Here is a 15,414-nt window from a genome sequence, read left to right as displayed (position 1 = left end):
TTGTGTATTGTCGGGGGCTGCACGTCAGGGACCGCCAGTGGCCCACGGGCCTTGCGAATGAAGAACACTGAAGTAGATCATCATGATGATCATCATGATCATCGCCATCGTCGTCGTCACCGTCACCTGCAGGCCCAGGTCCACTCGGCGGAGGTCCGCAAGGCCACGGGAAATGGCCTTCGAGTTGTGATCCAGATGCGACGATTTAGAGGCACCGCCGTTTTGAATTTGTAAAATATATTGTCTCGCTGCACGGTGCTCCGCGAGTTTGACTTGAGGCTTGACAGCTGACAGTGGGGTCCATGGGTTCCAGAATTCTTGGGAACTGATGGTCCTAGACCTAGAGTAATGCCGCGTAGCAATTTGGTCCGGATGGTGGATCCATTATGGCACGTACAAGCTGTTATACAATAACCAGTTACGGAACGCCGTGTCGGTCGTCTGACCATACTTCACCACACTGGGCAATGCCGGTTGGTAAATGGGAGTGGTGGCAGTGAGGGGGGGGGGCAGCCCAAAACTGTGGTGGCACTTGCCACGGATATGTTAGTTGTGGCCGGGAATCGAACTCGGCTTGTACCGGATTGGCCGTCCAGTGCGCTAACCACTGCGCCACCGCTCCCTCGACAAATACAATGTCACGGGTGAAAAATATTACATCGGGATGTCTTTAGAGTGGCCGTGAGCTGCTTTGACTACATGCGCTGGGCTGCGTGGTAACTGACCATGGTGCTAAAATATATCCACTCAATGCGTATGAGTTGTATGTGTTGCTATGAGGACAGATAAAGGATTTAATTTATGTGCAGGCTATGCATTTTGAATTCCCCACATTATTATCAGTGCGCGCGCGCGTGTGTGTGTGCGCGGTAAACCCAACATAATGTAGAAATAATAATAGTGATGATTTACACCCATGTCACAGCCCATTACTGGGTGTAGAAACTCCCCACGCTGTTCACTTCAAGGGGTTGTTGGTTGTTTGACCCCACCTTGACCGCGCTGGTCAATGCGTGCAGAGGTCAGTGGATGTGGCTGCCCATCGCTGCTGCGGATATCACTCGCCCACCGATGTTAGCTGCTGTGGCTCAGAGTCGAATTCAGATGTCCGGCGTTATTAGCGCAGTTTGTCGTGCGCCACGGTTCCGGCACTCAATCAACCATTGCATAACGAGCAGAGGTTTAGGTTATACGTTGCGAAATGTGACCGAATATACATTCTCAGCGTGATTGTTTGCAATGCACTTTTGTTTACGAGAAAGAGGCGGTTCGTGATAATTACGGTGTAGTTCCTTGGCCCATGACAAGTCACACGGAACGCTCCCGATCTCGTCAGATCTTGCAAGCTAAGCAGGGGTTGAGCCTGAATTAGTTGCTTGTGTATGGGCGAACGCCACGCACGGGGCTGTACATACACACGGCTGTCGAGCTTACGTATGTTGGACTTCTTTCGCACCGTACGTCGCCAACCGTGCTAATATTAGGTGCTGGGGTGGGCAGCAGAGGACAGTTCAGCGCAACCCACGCTTCCACGTCTATGTTCGTCGCCTCCTGGACGATATAATAACCCCTACGGCCCTCGGAGCGTTGGAGGAGGCCAATCATCCAGCAGTGGAGTAGCACGTGCATTGTCCGTCGTGACGCATTAACCCGAATTAAATCTCTCGACCCCCCCACCCACCCAACTCCTCTTCTCCCACCTCCCTCGTTGCCCCACGCGTTCCACCCACCCAACCCGCTCCCCTTCGCGGTGGCTCGGGCGTGGGTTCGCGCAGCAAGCGCTCGGTGGCCGAGCAACAGTTCATGAACGACAAGGGACGAATGCTCAAGGAGATGGGCCGCCGCCTGTGGATGCACTCGATGGTCAGCGAGGTGCACACGGCACCGCGAGGCCGGGACGGAGGGATGCCGCCACGGGCTTCGCTGAGCGGGGCGCGCGCCGGTTCCCGCGTGGCCCTGCACAGGTCCCTGCGCCACGTGGACCCTGCAGCTGCAGCAGCTGCAGCAGCATCTCACGGCCTGCATCAGCCAGGGTCCACGCTCGCTCACCACCTAGAAGAGGGCCCCGTGGATGATGGGACGATTCCATGAGAGCGAACGAGCGCGTGCGCGGCCGCTCTCCCTTCCCAGCTAAAAACGAGCCCCTCTCCTCCCCCCCCCTCTGACGAGCTTATCTGGATACGGTAATAGGATCACGCTGCCAAGTTCGCCCATGCGTTTTCAGGTTGTACCGAGCGCTATTCGGCACGGTGACTGACGTTTCGCTGCACATGCTGGAAGATGATTCTTGGAACTTCCATCCAGTCAGGTCACGAACAAGCTCCCAGCACGTGCAGCAACACGTCAGACTCAAGGCTGCACCACACGTGGTACAACCTCAAAATACATTGGAGAGTGATACAGAACAACCACGAAACCCTAAGAAGCACGTTATAATATATTTCCATTACATGAGCACGTAACCGGAACATGTAATCAATTTATATACCAGGGTAATAGAGATTTAGCATTTGGTAAACTATTTCTTAAGGTTTATTAAAATGTTTTACTTAGGAAACTGCTGTACGAGTCGGCCATCTACATAATACAGTAACTCATCATTATCCTCGGACATCCACTTTGTTCCAATCCCAAAAAGTGTGCTCATGAGCAGTGGTGGCGTCGCCTGGCTGGAATGGGCCTTGGTACAAACAATGGAATGGGGTGGGGGCAATCAAATCCCATTTATTCATCGGCCACAATATCCTGGGGTCTTTCCGGCCTGTGGACACCCAGCGCAAGACGCACGACCTGCACACTCACGGTTAGGCCATTGATCGTGAAAAATCCAATCAATGTAACGAAACATTTTAAAGCTTTAAGGTTTTCCTAGCAAGAACAATCCCGCCAATATAAAAGATTGGAAACCTTCAGCTAACGCAGAATAGTTATGACATGAAAATATGTACACAACTAATGCACTATGTCTACAATGATGAGCTAATGTTATATGGAATGTATTTATTTGTATTCTTTCTACATCTTTAAGTTAAGACCGTATTACATTAAGTGATATCAACTGCTACTAAGTAATTATTTACACTTTATGAGTTTTGACATATAACTGTAAAGGAGCATTTGCCTAAAATATTGTATTTTAAAATATATTTTAACCATTTGACTAATGACATTTTTAAATACCACGTCCTTACATACTTTGGTGTTCACACAATAACTATCATTTATATACAAATAGGTATTCACACATCCCGGCTTCATTATATAATTACAAAATAACAATAATGCATTGCATATATATTTAAATCCATGAAATGATCCCATATACATAGTTTGGCCTTAAGTTCAAATTCTTTCGGTAAGAATTTTTGAAGGAAGTTCCTTTAAACATACTAATGAATGAGCAGTATAATTATATTTTTCAGGTTGTCTCATCACGTGTTCTCGGTGAATTCATAAGCCGTGTCCTGAGTGACTCAGCTAACACATTCCTGCGGTGGGAGCTGGTAGGAACGTTGGGTTGCTCGGTCAATGGCCAGGGTCAACGGCGGCGTGGTGTATTCCGCAAATATGCCCGACTGTGAGGGCGGGCACAAGCCGGCGTGAGTAGGTTAAAAGTTGAGTTTTATAAGGGCACCACAGGGTGACCTGCCCCTCCCCACCCAGCCCCTCCCCACCCTCCCCTCTCCACCCAGCCCCACCCATTTTTGAATGCACGACGGACGGACACAATAATCCCCTGTGGGCTGGTGGAACCAGGTGGTTCCAACCAGTAACACATATGACTCAGTGTGCCATATCTGCTAAGCTTTGTTGAGCAAAACTCTCAACTTGAAACTCGTGGAATGTTACCGTCTTTTAAGTAAGCACTTATATACACAGGGTTTCGCTGTCAGAGCAAGATTTGTTCAAGCTCATACGGTGTACAATGTAATACGCAAAGCAGTATTAGCATCACGTTAAGATATTAAAACATCGTATAAACATGTATGAAACGTAATGTTTGGATTGCATTGTTTTAGTTATGGAATGCATTAAAACATTTTCCCTATGAATCAAGTGGAGCATATATTTGAATGTTTGGATTTTTATTTTCATAATTATAGTTGTATCCTAAAATAATGCATTTTATATAATAGGAATCCAGAACATACATTATATTGGTTGCAGCAAGATGGAATGGAATATTTTTTGTAAAAAAAAAGTTTGGTCATCTTTATATAAATATTTGTTGTAGTTTGCAAATAGGTCAAAATATATTTACAAACTTTCTAAAAGTCAATATACATATGAACACAAAACCATTTAGATTTGAGCTTCACTATATATTGTTTAGAGAATGTTAATGACTTTCCTATGACAAAATCACTTGTAATGTGACCCGTCTCGTAAAATCTCAGAAGCGAAGCAGGCATTTAAGCCAGGCTAACACTTGGATGGGTGATCACCCAGCACGCTAAGGATCTCTGCTGCTTTTGACACGGTCGAGCACGACATCCTCATCGACCGTCTTCACACTGCGTTTGGAGTTGGTGGATTTGTACGGTCGTAGATTGACTCTGTAATCCGGCAGAGGATGCAGGCGTCGCCTTCCCTGGTCAGGAATTAACCAAGTCAGCAGTCCATTGCGGAGTGCTACAAGGAAGTGTTCTGGGTCGAGAGCTCTTTCTACTTTACACGGCTGACATGACAACCATCGCTGAGCAACAAAGTCTTGGCATACACAGATATGCTGATGACACCCAGCTTTGTATAGATGTAGAACTTATTCTTCACCGTACGTAGCCTAATGTGATAATCGATGGTGCGATTACTTTCACGATAAAGCTGCTTCATGTGTTGCATCGTGATCGCGCCTCAGCTCCTACAATGATGACATTGACCAGTCGATGTCAACATATTTCAGATGAAGTTAAACGCTGAAATCGCTAAGACCCAGTTCATATGGCTTGGTACCAGGCAGCAAATCGCCATGGTTCAGTGTCGGATAATGACTCCGGGGGGGGGGGCACTGTCTGCTGATGTAAAGTGCCTGGGAGTTGACCTTGACCCTGAACTGGTAATCTCTACACACATACGTGTGATGGGCATGTGCTATTATCAACTACGGCAGCTATGTACAACACACCGTTCATTGACTCTTGATGCAGCTAAGATATTAGTCCACACGCATTCATCACCAGTCGTGTTTGACTATTGCAAATGTCTTCGGCTGCGCCAATGCCATCCCATCTATGTACACTCCAGTCTGTCCTAAACTCAGCAGGACGTCTGATAGTGCAGAAGCTGAGGAGGGTATGACCACATCACACTGACCGCTCGTGATGACCTGCACTGGCTGCCAATTAAATAAAAGATTACAAACCGTTGCATATTGGTGTACAAGTGTCTAAGCCAATCTGCTCCGCGATGATGGACGCGTGTGCCGTCCATCAGCACGAAGCATTTGGCAGCTCACGCCAACCTGGTCATTCCGTGCACTCGCAGAGCGAGATTTGGACCTCGCGGCCTTGCGGTCCATTGGCCTGACACGGACTACCGCTGCACGTTCAAGACTCTTCAACAGTTCGGTATAAAATGCAAGACAGAAAAGTTTAATAGAGCTTGCAAGGTATGCATTATGCGCACTCGTGATAACACAGGTCATAGGAGTTGTGACGATAAATATCCATGCTTAATGTCATATAGGTGGCTGCGGAGCTGTGCTTCATTCTGGTCAACAGAGGGCAGTGCAGAAACATCCTTGAAACTGTGACGATTCTTCCACATCTGTGCTCCGTTGCTTAACAAACTCGCACTGGCCAACAAGGTGAAGTAGGGTCAAATAACCACGATGACCCGCAACGCTGTAGGGAGACCATCATCCAGGAAGTGCAATGACAAACGGGATATACATGTTCAAGTTGATGGGTTAAAAATCGAAAGTTTTATCTGGCAGAATCTAAGTTATTCGAGCTTTTTTTAACTAGCTCATCTCCGAGCCTTCTCTGGTGGCCAGATATCTGCGCTGGTCCTTCAAGGCTTGCTCCAGGGCAGGGAGGTCCACGCCATCCACACACTGCACCACACGTGCCTTCAACAGAGGGCGCTCCTCATCTGCAAAAAAAATAAAAGCACAATAGCCAAGGGCACACATAGCAGTCTTTACACGTGTATTGTCGTACTCCTAGACATCAGCCACATTTCAGATACAATAACATTTATAAGCAAATTAATTAGCCCCATAAAAGCCACGAGTGGCACCACTGTTTTACAAGTGGGTGGGCTAACTGGCTTTGTGGGCATGGAAGAGCAGGCAACACTGCAGATGTTAAGTAAGAAAATATCTTTCATGTAGGTGCTGTAGCCGATTGGCAGGGCCGTCTATGGGAAGGGGTGGGTGCGGGGGGCCAGGGCAAATCCCACTGTGTGCCCCCCCCCCACGCCTTTAAACTAAACCAGAAGTATTACATCTGACACTGTGACGTCAAAGCGCAGGGCCCCCCCCAAAGCGCAGAACCCGGGGCAGTCATCCTGATTCGCCGTACCCTAGGGACGGCTCTGCCGATGGGACAGGACATGAGGCTCCTTGGTTTAACATTTGACTCAAGGTTTTATTCTCTACCTAAGATTTGGTGGGTTTTCCCCTCTGCTCTCCACTGTCACTGTTTTTTTTTATGCAACGTACAATACATTATTTAACAGAAAAAAGTATGCGTTAATAGATTTTACTTTACCAGGAAAAAGTACGCGTTAATAATGCACAAGTTTTATTGATAAAATGAATTGGCTCATACGTCCATTTTAAATAGGGATTTTAATCATGGGACCTTTTTTGCCAGTATCAAAGAAGGCTGTCTCTGGTGTAGTCCAATTACTTTCAAAGACAACGCATATATTAATTATCAGAGCATGTTTGTTTACAAGTACGTGTGGTTAATGCAGACTTGATTCCTTGCAAAAGGTTTCTATTTGGTGTTTGAACACCTTAATACCTCCTGTTCTATTGCCGGAAAGGGTAAAACCTATTTTTATTTTTCATAGGGATTTTTAGTTGACGAGATATTTTAAGTCTATTGTTTGCTCTCCCAGTCTGCCCAGGGTCAGAGCCCTTCTGCTCCAATTGTGGTGCTGCCTATGCCATGCTCAAATATACTCCGATTTATTTTTGTCCGTGTCTAGTCGATGACAAGCTGTCACGTGAATGTCGTACTGGATTTAAGCAACGGTACATTTTGAAGGCGTTTATTGCGAGTCATCAATGGACAGGGCTTGCTTGGTCACCTGTGAGCCTCTCGATTTCCCCGAGGAACAGGTAGAGCCCTCCCATGCGGGTGGCGAAGGGCTCGATGAGTGACGTGTCCACCCACAGCTTGTGACACTTGGTCCCATTCACCATCGTGACTCTCGCCCGCGAATGAACAGCATCGTACAGGACCATCCTACGGTTGTGGGACAACACAGTGTGAACATCATTTGCCACCGAAGTTGCATTATGCACCGCTGAACAACAAGAACCAATGCCGTGACACCTTGCACCATTTACATAACATCATGTACCATTGACGGAAGACCACCGACTTTAGACCGCATACAACTGGCATTCCACGATGCAATAATAACTTTGGGTGGAGCGGTTAACTCACTGCGCTATTACCTAACTGTCCTGAGTTTGATTCCCAGGCATGGCTGTCATCAGTCATGAGTGATATCTAAAATGCTCCTTTGCCCCGCACCACGTTAAAAAACCCAGCACTTACCGGTGTGGTAATGACGTATCGTCAAACAACCTTTTGTGACACACATGGCGTGGGGAGACCTTGATTCAGTCGTGGAATGGCAAAGGACTGCAAATTATTATAAAAAAAGTGCAATTCCTATTTGTGAAACATTCTGAAGCAGACTATGGCTTCCAGTTTCGGCTCGGTGCAGCGTACCTTCCGATGGTGCGCACGCTCTGCACCTCGCCGTCAGTAGGCTCTCCTCCTTCCAGCTCCCACAGAAAGCGGAAAATACCTGGCCTAGGTAGAGCTCGGTTAAACCTGGTCGCCATGGCTACGGAAAAAATATAAATATAGGAACATGTTATGTAAAAAATCAAGCATGTGCATAGATTATGTAATGCATTCTAACATTCCTACCTCTTCAGAATAGTTTAATTAGTAGCACTAGAGCCCCTAGGCAGCTTTCAAAGCAACATACTTTTACATATTTGCCGATACAGCAAGTCCTCGCTTAACGCGGAGGTTGCGTTCCTGAAAATTGCCGCGTCGAGCGAATTCGCGTTAAGCGGGATTAGTTTTCCCATAAAGATTATTGGTGAATGTGGGGGTGCCGTTCCAGCCCGTAATTTTGTTTATAATTTGACAGGAAATGTTTTCCATGCTTGTTGTATTTATATAAATATTCTATGCGTGACAGTCATTTATTTATATAAAAAGTGTGCGAGAGAGAGAGACATGGGGAGTGAAAAAGATAAGGGAGTGAGATGACGCTACGCACACAAAGCTGCACGGAACAAAGATTGATGAAGAGGGCACACCGTGTGTCACAGCTCGCATCAGTAGTCAGTACCAGCTCCCGGCATCACAAAACAACGCTGCCAACACCCACGCCGCTCAGAAAAGTAGTCCATCACGTCCTTGACTCGTGTTAAAGCAGGCACGTGCTGCGTGTCAAGCAAAACACGTTGTTTAAAAGAAAACCGCGTTAAAGCTAAAACACGTAGCGTAAGTGCACGTTGAATGGGGATTTTCTTTAGTCTTTTTTTGCTCTGGTTTGTGTCTACAAAATTTGGGCAACATTTTGATCAACAAGTGGATTTCAACATGCTAAATCCCAAATAGAAACACAACGTTATGAACACAGTTTGGTTCAAATTGGATCAACTAAAGCAGTTATTCGGCATGCACATTACAGACGAACGAACAAAGTTAATGCATACATGCTTTAAACCTGAGCTGGAAATATAAAAAAAGTAAAAGTGTTTCCTCATGGCTTAAATGATTGTGGGGAGGTGATAAGCTCATATTTAGTCCAGAGTCAGTTGTGGAAGTTCCATATACCTATGGCAAGGAGCAGTGAATAATGACCTATTTAGAATAGAATCCACCATTATAAATAAGAAGTCCTCAATAAACCCATGATGAAGGGACTGTATAGATCAGGGGTCGGAAACCAAAATAACAAGAGACAATTTTTTGAATTCGGTAAAAAAGAATCAATATTTCAAGAGCCACAATGCATTTGAATAACATCATGAATCAGCTCCTCAGAGAGCCGCATGCGGCTCTGGAACAGTTTATTTAGAATTGCCCTGTGAGCTAAGCTCTTGAATCAGGTTTGCACCAGGTCGCAACAGGTCACATAAATATTATAAATACAATAAATACCGCAATGAAAAAAGTCAACAAATTAAGAAAATGTACAATATAACAGGACCCTGCAGGGTGGGCTGGTAGGAATAATACTTAGTACCGGTACAGGGATATCGACCGGGTATAGAGGAGTTAAAGAAAAAATTACTGTATTCTAGTGTAACGTTAATTAAAAGTGTTTGTTTTGACAAGAAACGCTGTGAGATTTAAAGACTCGTAGTCTTTCATTTCCAAACGATCACATCTGAGATTAATTGACCACCACCTTCTGCACTAGGCCTCGCGAAGCCTCCCGCACTAGGCCTCGCGAAGCCTGCCGCACTAGGCCTCGCGAAGCCTTCTCTGCAGTAGAATTAGCGAAGCCTTCTGCACTAGGCCTCGCAAAGCCTCTGCAGTAGGCCTCGCGAAGCCTTCCCTGCAGTAGGCCTCGCGAAGCCTTCTCTGCAGTAGGCTTCGCAATGCCTTTTCTGCAGTAGGCCTCGCAAAGCCTGCCGCACTAGGCCTCGCGAAGCCTGCCGCACTAGGCCTCGCGCCGTGCTTTTCGTGCACAAATAAGGCGATTAAATGTATTTCGTCTCTGTGTTAATAAATGTATCTTGTCTCTGTGTTAAAAAAACGTGCTGCGTTTCAGTAAAGTAAATTTGAAGCGAAGTTGAAAGTTTCGCCGTGAGGCGCCGGAAGCGACGGCCATCTTGTTTAGTTCACAGATCGCAGGGGGAGCGGGCGGCCATCTTGTCTGACAGATGGACGGACACATTAATCTATTGGTGGTCTGGTCCACTTCGTTCCTACCAGTATTACTTAATTATGAATTAAATCTTTAAGTAAACTGAGAAATTAAGATTGGAGATGCAGGTTGCCAACCCTTGCGATAGATTAATGGTGCACACATAATAAAAACTCGGCAACATTTTATAATTCACCTCTAGTTAAAATCAGATTTTACTAAAAATGTGTTGACTTTTAAGGGTTTTGTTTCCAATCAATGAATACGAATGGAAAACTGTTCATGTAATTTAAAAACTATTCAAGTCAACTATATGTCAAACAGTTTTCTCAGGGCACCATAGTGTGATTCCCACCCATATGTCAAGAAGTCTCTACTATTAATAAGGGCATTTGCCAAACACATCAGCCTTTTGTATACTTTTATATTTAAAGCCCACTGTGAATGTGGCAAGTCTTTCAGAATAGGTATTATGAGCGCACTGCATTATTTTGAGAAAACTAACATTCAGATTATGTATAGTAGCACACTATATCTCTTCTCCAAAGAAGGTCCAGTACCCAAAAGATTCCTTTACATTTGTCTGCTAGTAAACAGAAACGTTAATGATAAATGTGGCAAGCGTTTTCTTCAGTCAATGGCTCTTGTTCTTCCACACTGCACATCGAGACGAAGGACTGACTGCCCAGTTGCTCCACAAAGATAACAAAAATCGCCGTTCGCCAATAACTGGCGGTGACGTCAGCATGGCGCTTGTGCCATGCTAGGTGCACTTTGAGGTCACGTGAAGTGGTGAAGGCCCACTGGCAGGTCACGAAACAGACCCAGGTGCCATGGGTTGACCGAGATGACCGGTAGATTCACCACCTGTGCTCCCCCGTGCCAAATTTCTGCGTTTTAGTCACCCGGCGCTCTGCAAGTTATCGTGAGCATCATTTCTCTGCCTCCGTTGTTGTTGGACGGCTGCCTCCAATTCCCCAGTAGCGTCCTTCACGAACTTCCTCCAGAGGCCGATCCTGACACCGCTGGCACAGGTCATCGGTAGGTCAACTCGGCTCCACATCCTTCTGTGCCGCATCAGCTCCATCTCTCCACAGACACCCGTGCAAGCGGCATTCAAACGCACTCCACGAATTGGCGTGAGGGCCTTGCGTGCAAGCGGACAAAACGGTAGGTTTAATGCCCCTTATAAAACTCGTAAATATTGTGTCAACGTATCTAACGGACGCGTAGTGAGTCACTGAGACGAGTGGCTTGTTGACATTACTTCTGGTGGCACCTGGCCAATCTTGTAAATTCCACATTCCTACGGCGTGACCTGGCGTGACCTTACTCAAATTGGCCAACGATTTTGTCATTGTGGAGATCGTTGGGACAGAGAAATAAAAATGTTGACGGCCCTGAGCTAAGTGGTGGCAATTCCACGTTCACATGCCAAGCTCACACACCGAATTAAAATAAGTCTCTCAGCCGCCCACTGCGGTGGAAATTCCACGTTGCCGCGGCGGGGTCGCGCACTCCTTCAAACTCCTAACACGAGTCGGCGGTCAACAACCCTCCAGGACACCGTACTCTGTGTTCTCGTCTCGTCCGTGTAAACACAACCACAACAAACGCGACGGCACTTAGCACCACACACTCCCCGGTAAACACGGAACGTTGGGCCAAACGTTGACTCGGCGTTCCATGGACTGGTGCGTTTCAGTTTTCATTTACAGTATTTGGTATAGCCCTGTGAGCCATTCGGCTCTTGAATCGGGTGCAACCGCAACAAACAAAATCATGAACAAGAAAACATCTTAAAGTGACTTTGCGCAAACAGAAAAATCCAGGAAAAAACTGCAAAGTCTTCCAGAAAAAAAGCACCGTAAACCAACGCTCTGTGCAAAAATCCCAGTGGGATGCAAGTCAAACAACAACAACCACTTAGATTAAAGCCATCATTCTAACTCTGTACTACAACAAACAAACCAAACAACTTTTTAGAAATTGGCCTGGGTGGTATCGCAGTCCGTGCGGAGAATGTCTTTACGACGACAACGACAGACATCAAAGAGATTCGCTGCGAGAAAGACTTCGTGCCATGTTGGCGGCACGCGGCAAAATGAAAATTGGAAACAAACGACGACACGTGCAGTGAGAATGGTGGGTGGTGGGTGGGTGACCACCTTCTAAATCGCGACAACGAACGACGTTTAAAGTCACGGCACTCATTTACATGGCAGGGCTCGTGAGAGACGGGCGATTCTAGTCCAGCAGTGGAGCGACTCCCGTGTCCGGCCCCACAGCCTTGAGGCCCCCCAATTAGGGACGCGCCACGAACGCGCGATCAGACGATTTGAATCCGTAGTCCGCACAGGCAGCCCCGCGTAGCACGGCGTACGAGGCGGCGACGGTTGGTGGTGAGCGGCAGAGCTGCCTATACGGTGTATAAATTACAACGGTGACGTCACGGCAAGCTAAACCACGCCCCTCCCCGCAGATAAATAATTAAATCGCCGCCGCGCGCGCGGCTCAAAATAAATAAATAAATAACCGCCCCGGCTTCGATTTCGTAGTCCGCTTGCGCGCGCGTCGATCGTTCGGTAGCCAACGGGTGCGCGGCATTTTCGAGCGCGTGACGCGCTCTCGGCCAATGGGAAACGGGCAAGTTGTTGTCGGGGGGGGCGGGGCGGGGTGGGTTGGTTGTCGGCTATCGACGGAAGCGCGGTGTGGAATCTAAAGGCAGCCCCCCCCCCCGTTGGATTGAGTGGACCGGGAGCTGTCGTGGTGGTGGCGGCGGTGAAAGACTGCGACAGACAGAGAGACTCACCGTGCCCCCCTCTCTCGCCATCTCCACACCTTGCTTACAAACTCTACACGCAGGTAGCCCTCACCTGGGACCACCCCCGTCCCCATCTCCCTGCGCGGCCGCCCTCATCCCCCTCCTCCTCCTAGTGCGAGACTTGTTGTTATCGCCAGACGAGATGGTGGATGTGTGTGTTTGTGTCCACGGTGTATCTCGAGTCGTGTATGTGTGTGTGTCCACGGTGTATCTCGAGTCGCGTGTGTGTGTGGCAAGGCCTCGGCGACTATTTGATAAGCCTGTGCCTGACTCGTTACAATCGCCGCTGTCCGCAGCTACTTTTTGGCATCAACCTCCGGATGAAGGCCTCGCCTCGGGGCCGTGTTTGTGTCACGGCGAGATTCGGTGTGTGATCGTGTGTGTTTGACCATACTTCACCACGCCGGTCAGTGGTGGTGGTGGGGGGTATTGATGACCGTGGAGAATCGGTTCAGCGATCGCTCCTCGCCACGGACATTTAAGCCGTGGCCCCGAATGGAACTGGGCATCGTTGGAGAGGTTCAAGGTGCAGCTGCTGGCGCCACCGCTCATTGTTGAATCGCGATTTGAATACAACAACCACAGTGGCTCTACGCCAATGTCACTTGCAACGTGTCAACGTTGTGCCGTGGTGTCACGTTATCAGGGTCACACACATGTTTAGATATCGGTGGGTTTACTTCACCACGTCGTTTGATATCCGGCCAAGACGAACGCCGCCAGCGATCACTGGTGGTGGCTCTGCCACCCCCCGGGGTCTCCCGTAGGTCACCGATTTGGCCTTTCCATGACTCCACTTTGCTGCTCGTGTAATAATAAACATCATCATCTGTCCTGGGGCAGACCAAAGGTTTTGTACGGTCAAGGGATGGTTACGTGCTATTCCATGATATTGTGTTGTGCTGATGTTGTTTGGGAAGTGATGCCCTCTGAGTAGTTCGCTGTTGAAACGGGAGCTTGTCATGTAGAGATGGGGGGGGGCTACTGACAGCTCTGGGAAAAGCAAAGCATCAGTGCCAGGAACATAAAGTATTGCTTGGATACTAAATGGCTTGGGAAATTCTACTACCTCAGCTCTGTGCGAGTGGCGTGGTTGTCAATAGGGTGGCAGAGTTCTCATACCTGGGCAGTGTGTTTATGGCCAGCTCTGGCTTGGCAGCAGATATGACACCAAATCATTTGAATGTTGTTACCTTGGCTTCAGGTGCGTAACACGAGTGTGTAAGATGCCTGGCCTGTTGCTTCACACACATAGCTCGTGGTCTTATCACAATCATACACTCTGTTCTTTATCCTTGCGAAATGTGGGCTCCTTACGGGGTAACACCTATGCTGGCCTGAAACATTTAGGCGGGTCTGCTTACGATCCATTATTAGTTTAACCAAAATGGATTGTATGATTTGGATGTAAGCCCATCATTGAGAACCTCTGGTAAACGAGGTTTTGTCGGCTGGGTCACGCAGCTCTCATCCGTAGCCACGGCATGCCCCAATACTCTACTGTTTGGCTGAGTGTAAGTGGCTGGACGGACGCAGTGTTGTGTGTGGACTGTAGAGCAGATGGGTGGATGTGGTTGAGGAGGACTTGAAATTGAATGGACTTGCTGAAGACAGGATTGAGTGATGTTAAGTTCTGCCTTTGTGGAGGAGGCTCATGAAGAATGCCACTGGGTAGTTGGAGGTAGCATTTTTCCAAACAACAGCAGAAGGCAAAGGAGTGACGCTCACAACTATGAGCAGAGTGCCGGGTGGCTAAAACACAGCAAGGAGACCGTAGGGGGAGGTTGGTGCATCTGCCATTCATCCCAGGCAGTTCATCTGAAATACGTCTGTGCTGCTGACTTACCAGTTAAATTTTGACACGTCACTTGGCCTCAGAGTACACTTAGCCGGGCACAAATGCAGTGGTTGTGGTGCCACGACTTATTGGTGAATGGCGACTTGGTGTATGTGTGTTGGTGTTTAATATGTATGGTGGTGTGTGTATATTGTGTACGTGTATGAACAACATACACGACTGGGCAAAATGTTATCACGGTTACTATGTTATATTTTAAAATTGGCATATTTGTTAAGCATCAGTTGTTTTCCTGTTGAGAAAAAAAATGTAACCCATTTTGGATAGTTATTTTATTTTGCTTTGAGTATTTGTTGAAACTGACGTCTTCCGAGAGAAACGCTTGCTCTCACCTATCTGTTAAGGGCTTATAAATGTATGTGTAAGTAGCAATTATTTCTTATGCGGCGTATGTATCCAGGCTCTTGTTAAACGTTGTATGACAGAAAAAAGGCTTTAAAGCCTCTTGAATGTAACAATTAACGTACCCATATCCTGTCATAATTGTGTGCAATATATTCCATCCTGCATCTTCTTGTTTCTATCAGTACTGAATGTTCTTTCTCATACGGTCTCGCGTGTACTGTCCTTTGCACTGGATGTTGTCTGTGTGCGTTTTCCTAAGTACCGGGCAATCTTATGTGTTGACCGTCTTGTTTGTTTTTTCCCATTC

At 47.3% G+C, this 15,414-nt stretch overlaps 2 protein-coding genes across 2 annotated transcripts in view; one reads left to right on the top strand and one right to left on the bottom strand.

Annotated features, from left to right (window-relative positions):
- Positions 1 to 5,567: 5,567 nt before the first annotated feature.
- TEN1 (TEN1 subunit of CST complex) lies at positions 5,568 to 12,382 on the bottom strand. Its single transcript, XM_078858806.1, has 4 exons — positions 12,249 to 12,382; positions 7,914 to 8,031; positions 7,261 to 7,418; positions 5,568 to 6,093 (listed from the first exon to the last, which is right to left on the bottom strand). The coding sequence occupies exons 1-4, from the start codon at positions 12,292 to 12,294 to the stop codon at positions 5,963 to 5,965; spliced, it is 453 nt and encodes a 150-aa protein (XP_078714932.1). The 5' UTR covers positions 12,295 to 12,382; the 3' UTR covers positions 5,568 to 5,962.
- Positions 12,383 to 12,814: 432 nt separating this feature from the next.
- BTBD10 (BTB domain containing 10) overlaps positions 12,815 to 15,414 on the top strand; it is a 48,389-nt gene continuing 45,789 nt past the window's right edge. Inside the window, exon 1 of the mRNA XM_078859052.1 lies at positions 12,815 to 12,945. The gene's annotated coding sequence lies outside the window, so the exon portion shown is untranslated. The remainder of the gene's footprint in view (positions 12,946 to 15,414) is intronic.

This window comes from Lampetra fluviatilis, chromosome 8, assembly GCF_964198595.1.
Source record: "Lampetra fluviatilis chromosome 8, kcLamFluv1.1, whole genome shotgun sequence".
Lineage (NCBI taxonomy): Eukaryota > Metazoa > Chordata > Hyperoartia > Petromyzontiformes > Petromyzontidae > Lampetra > Lampetra fluviatilis.
This window is presented reverse-complemented; position numbering and strand designations above follow the sequence as displayed.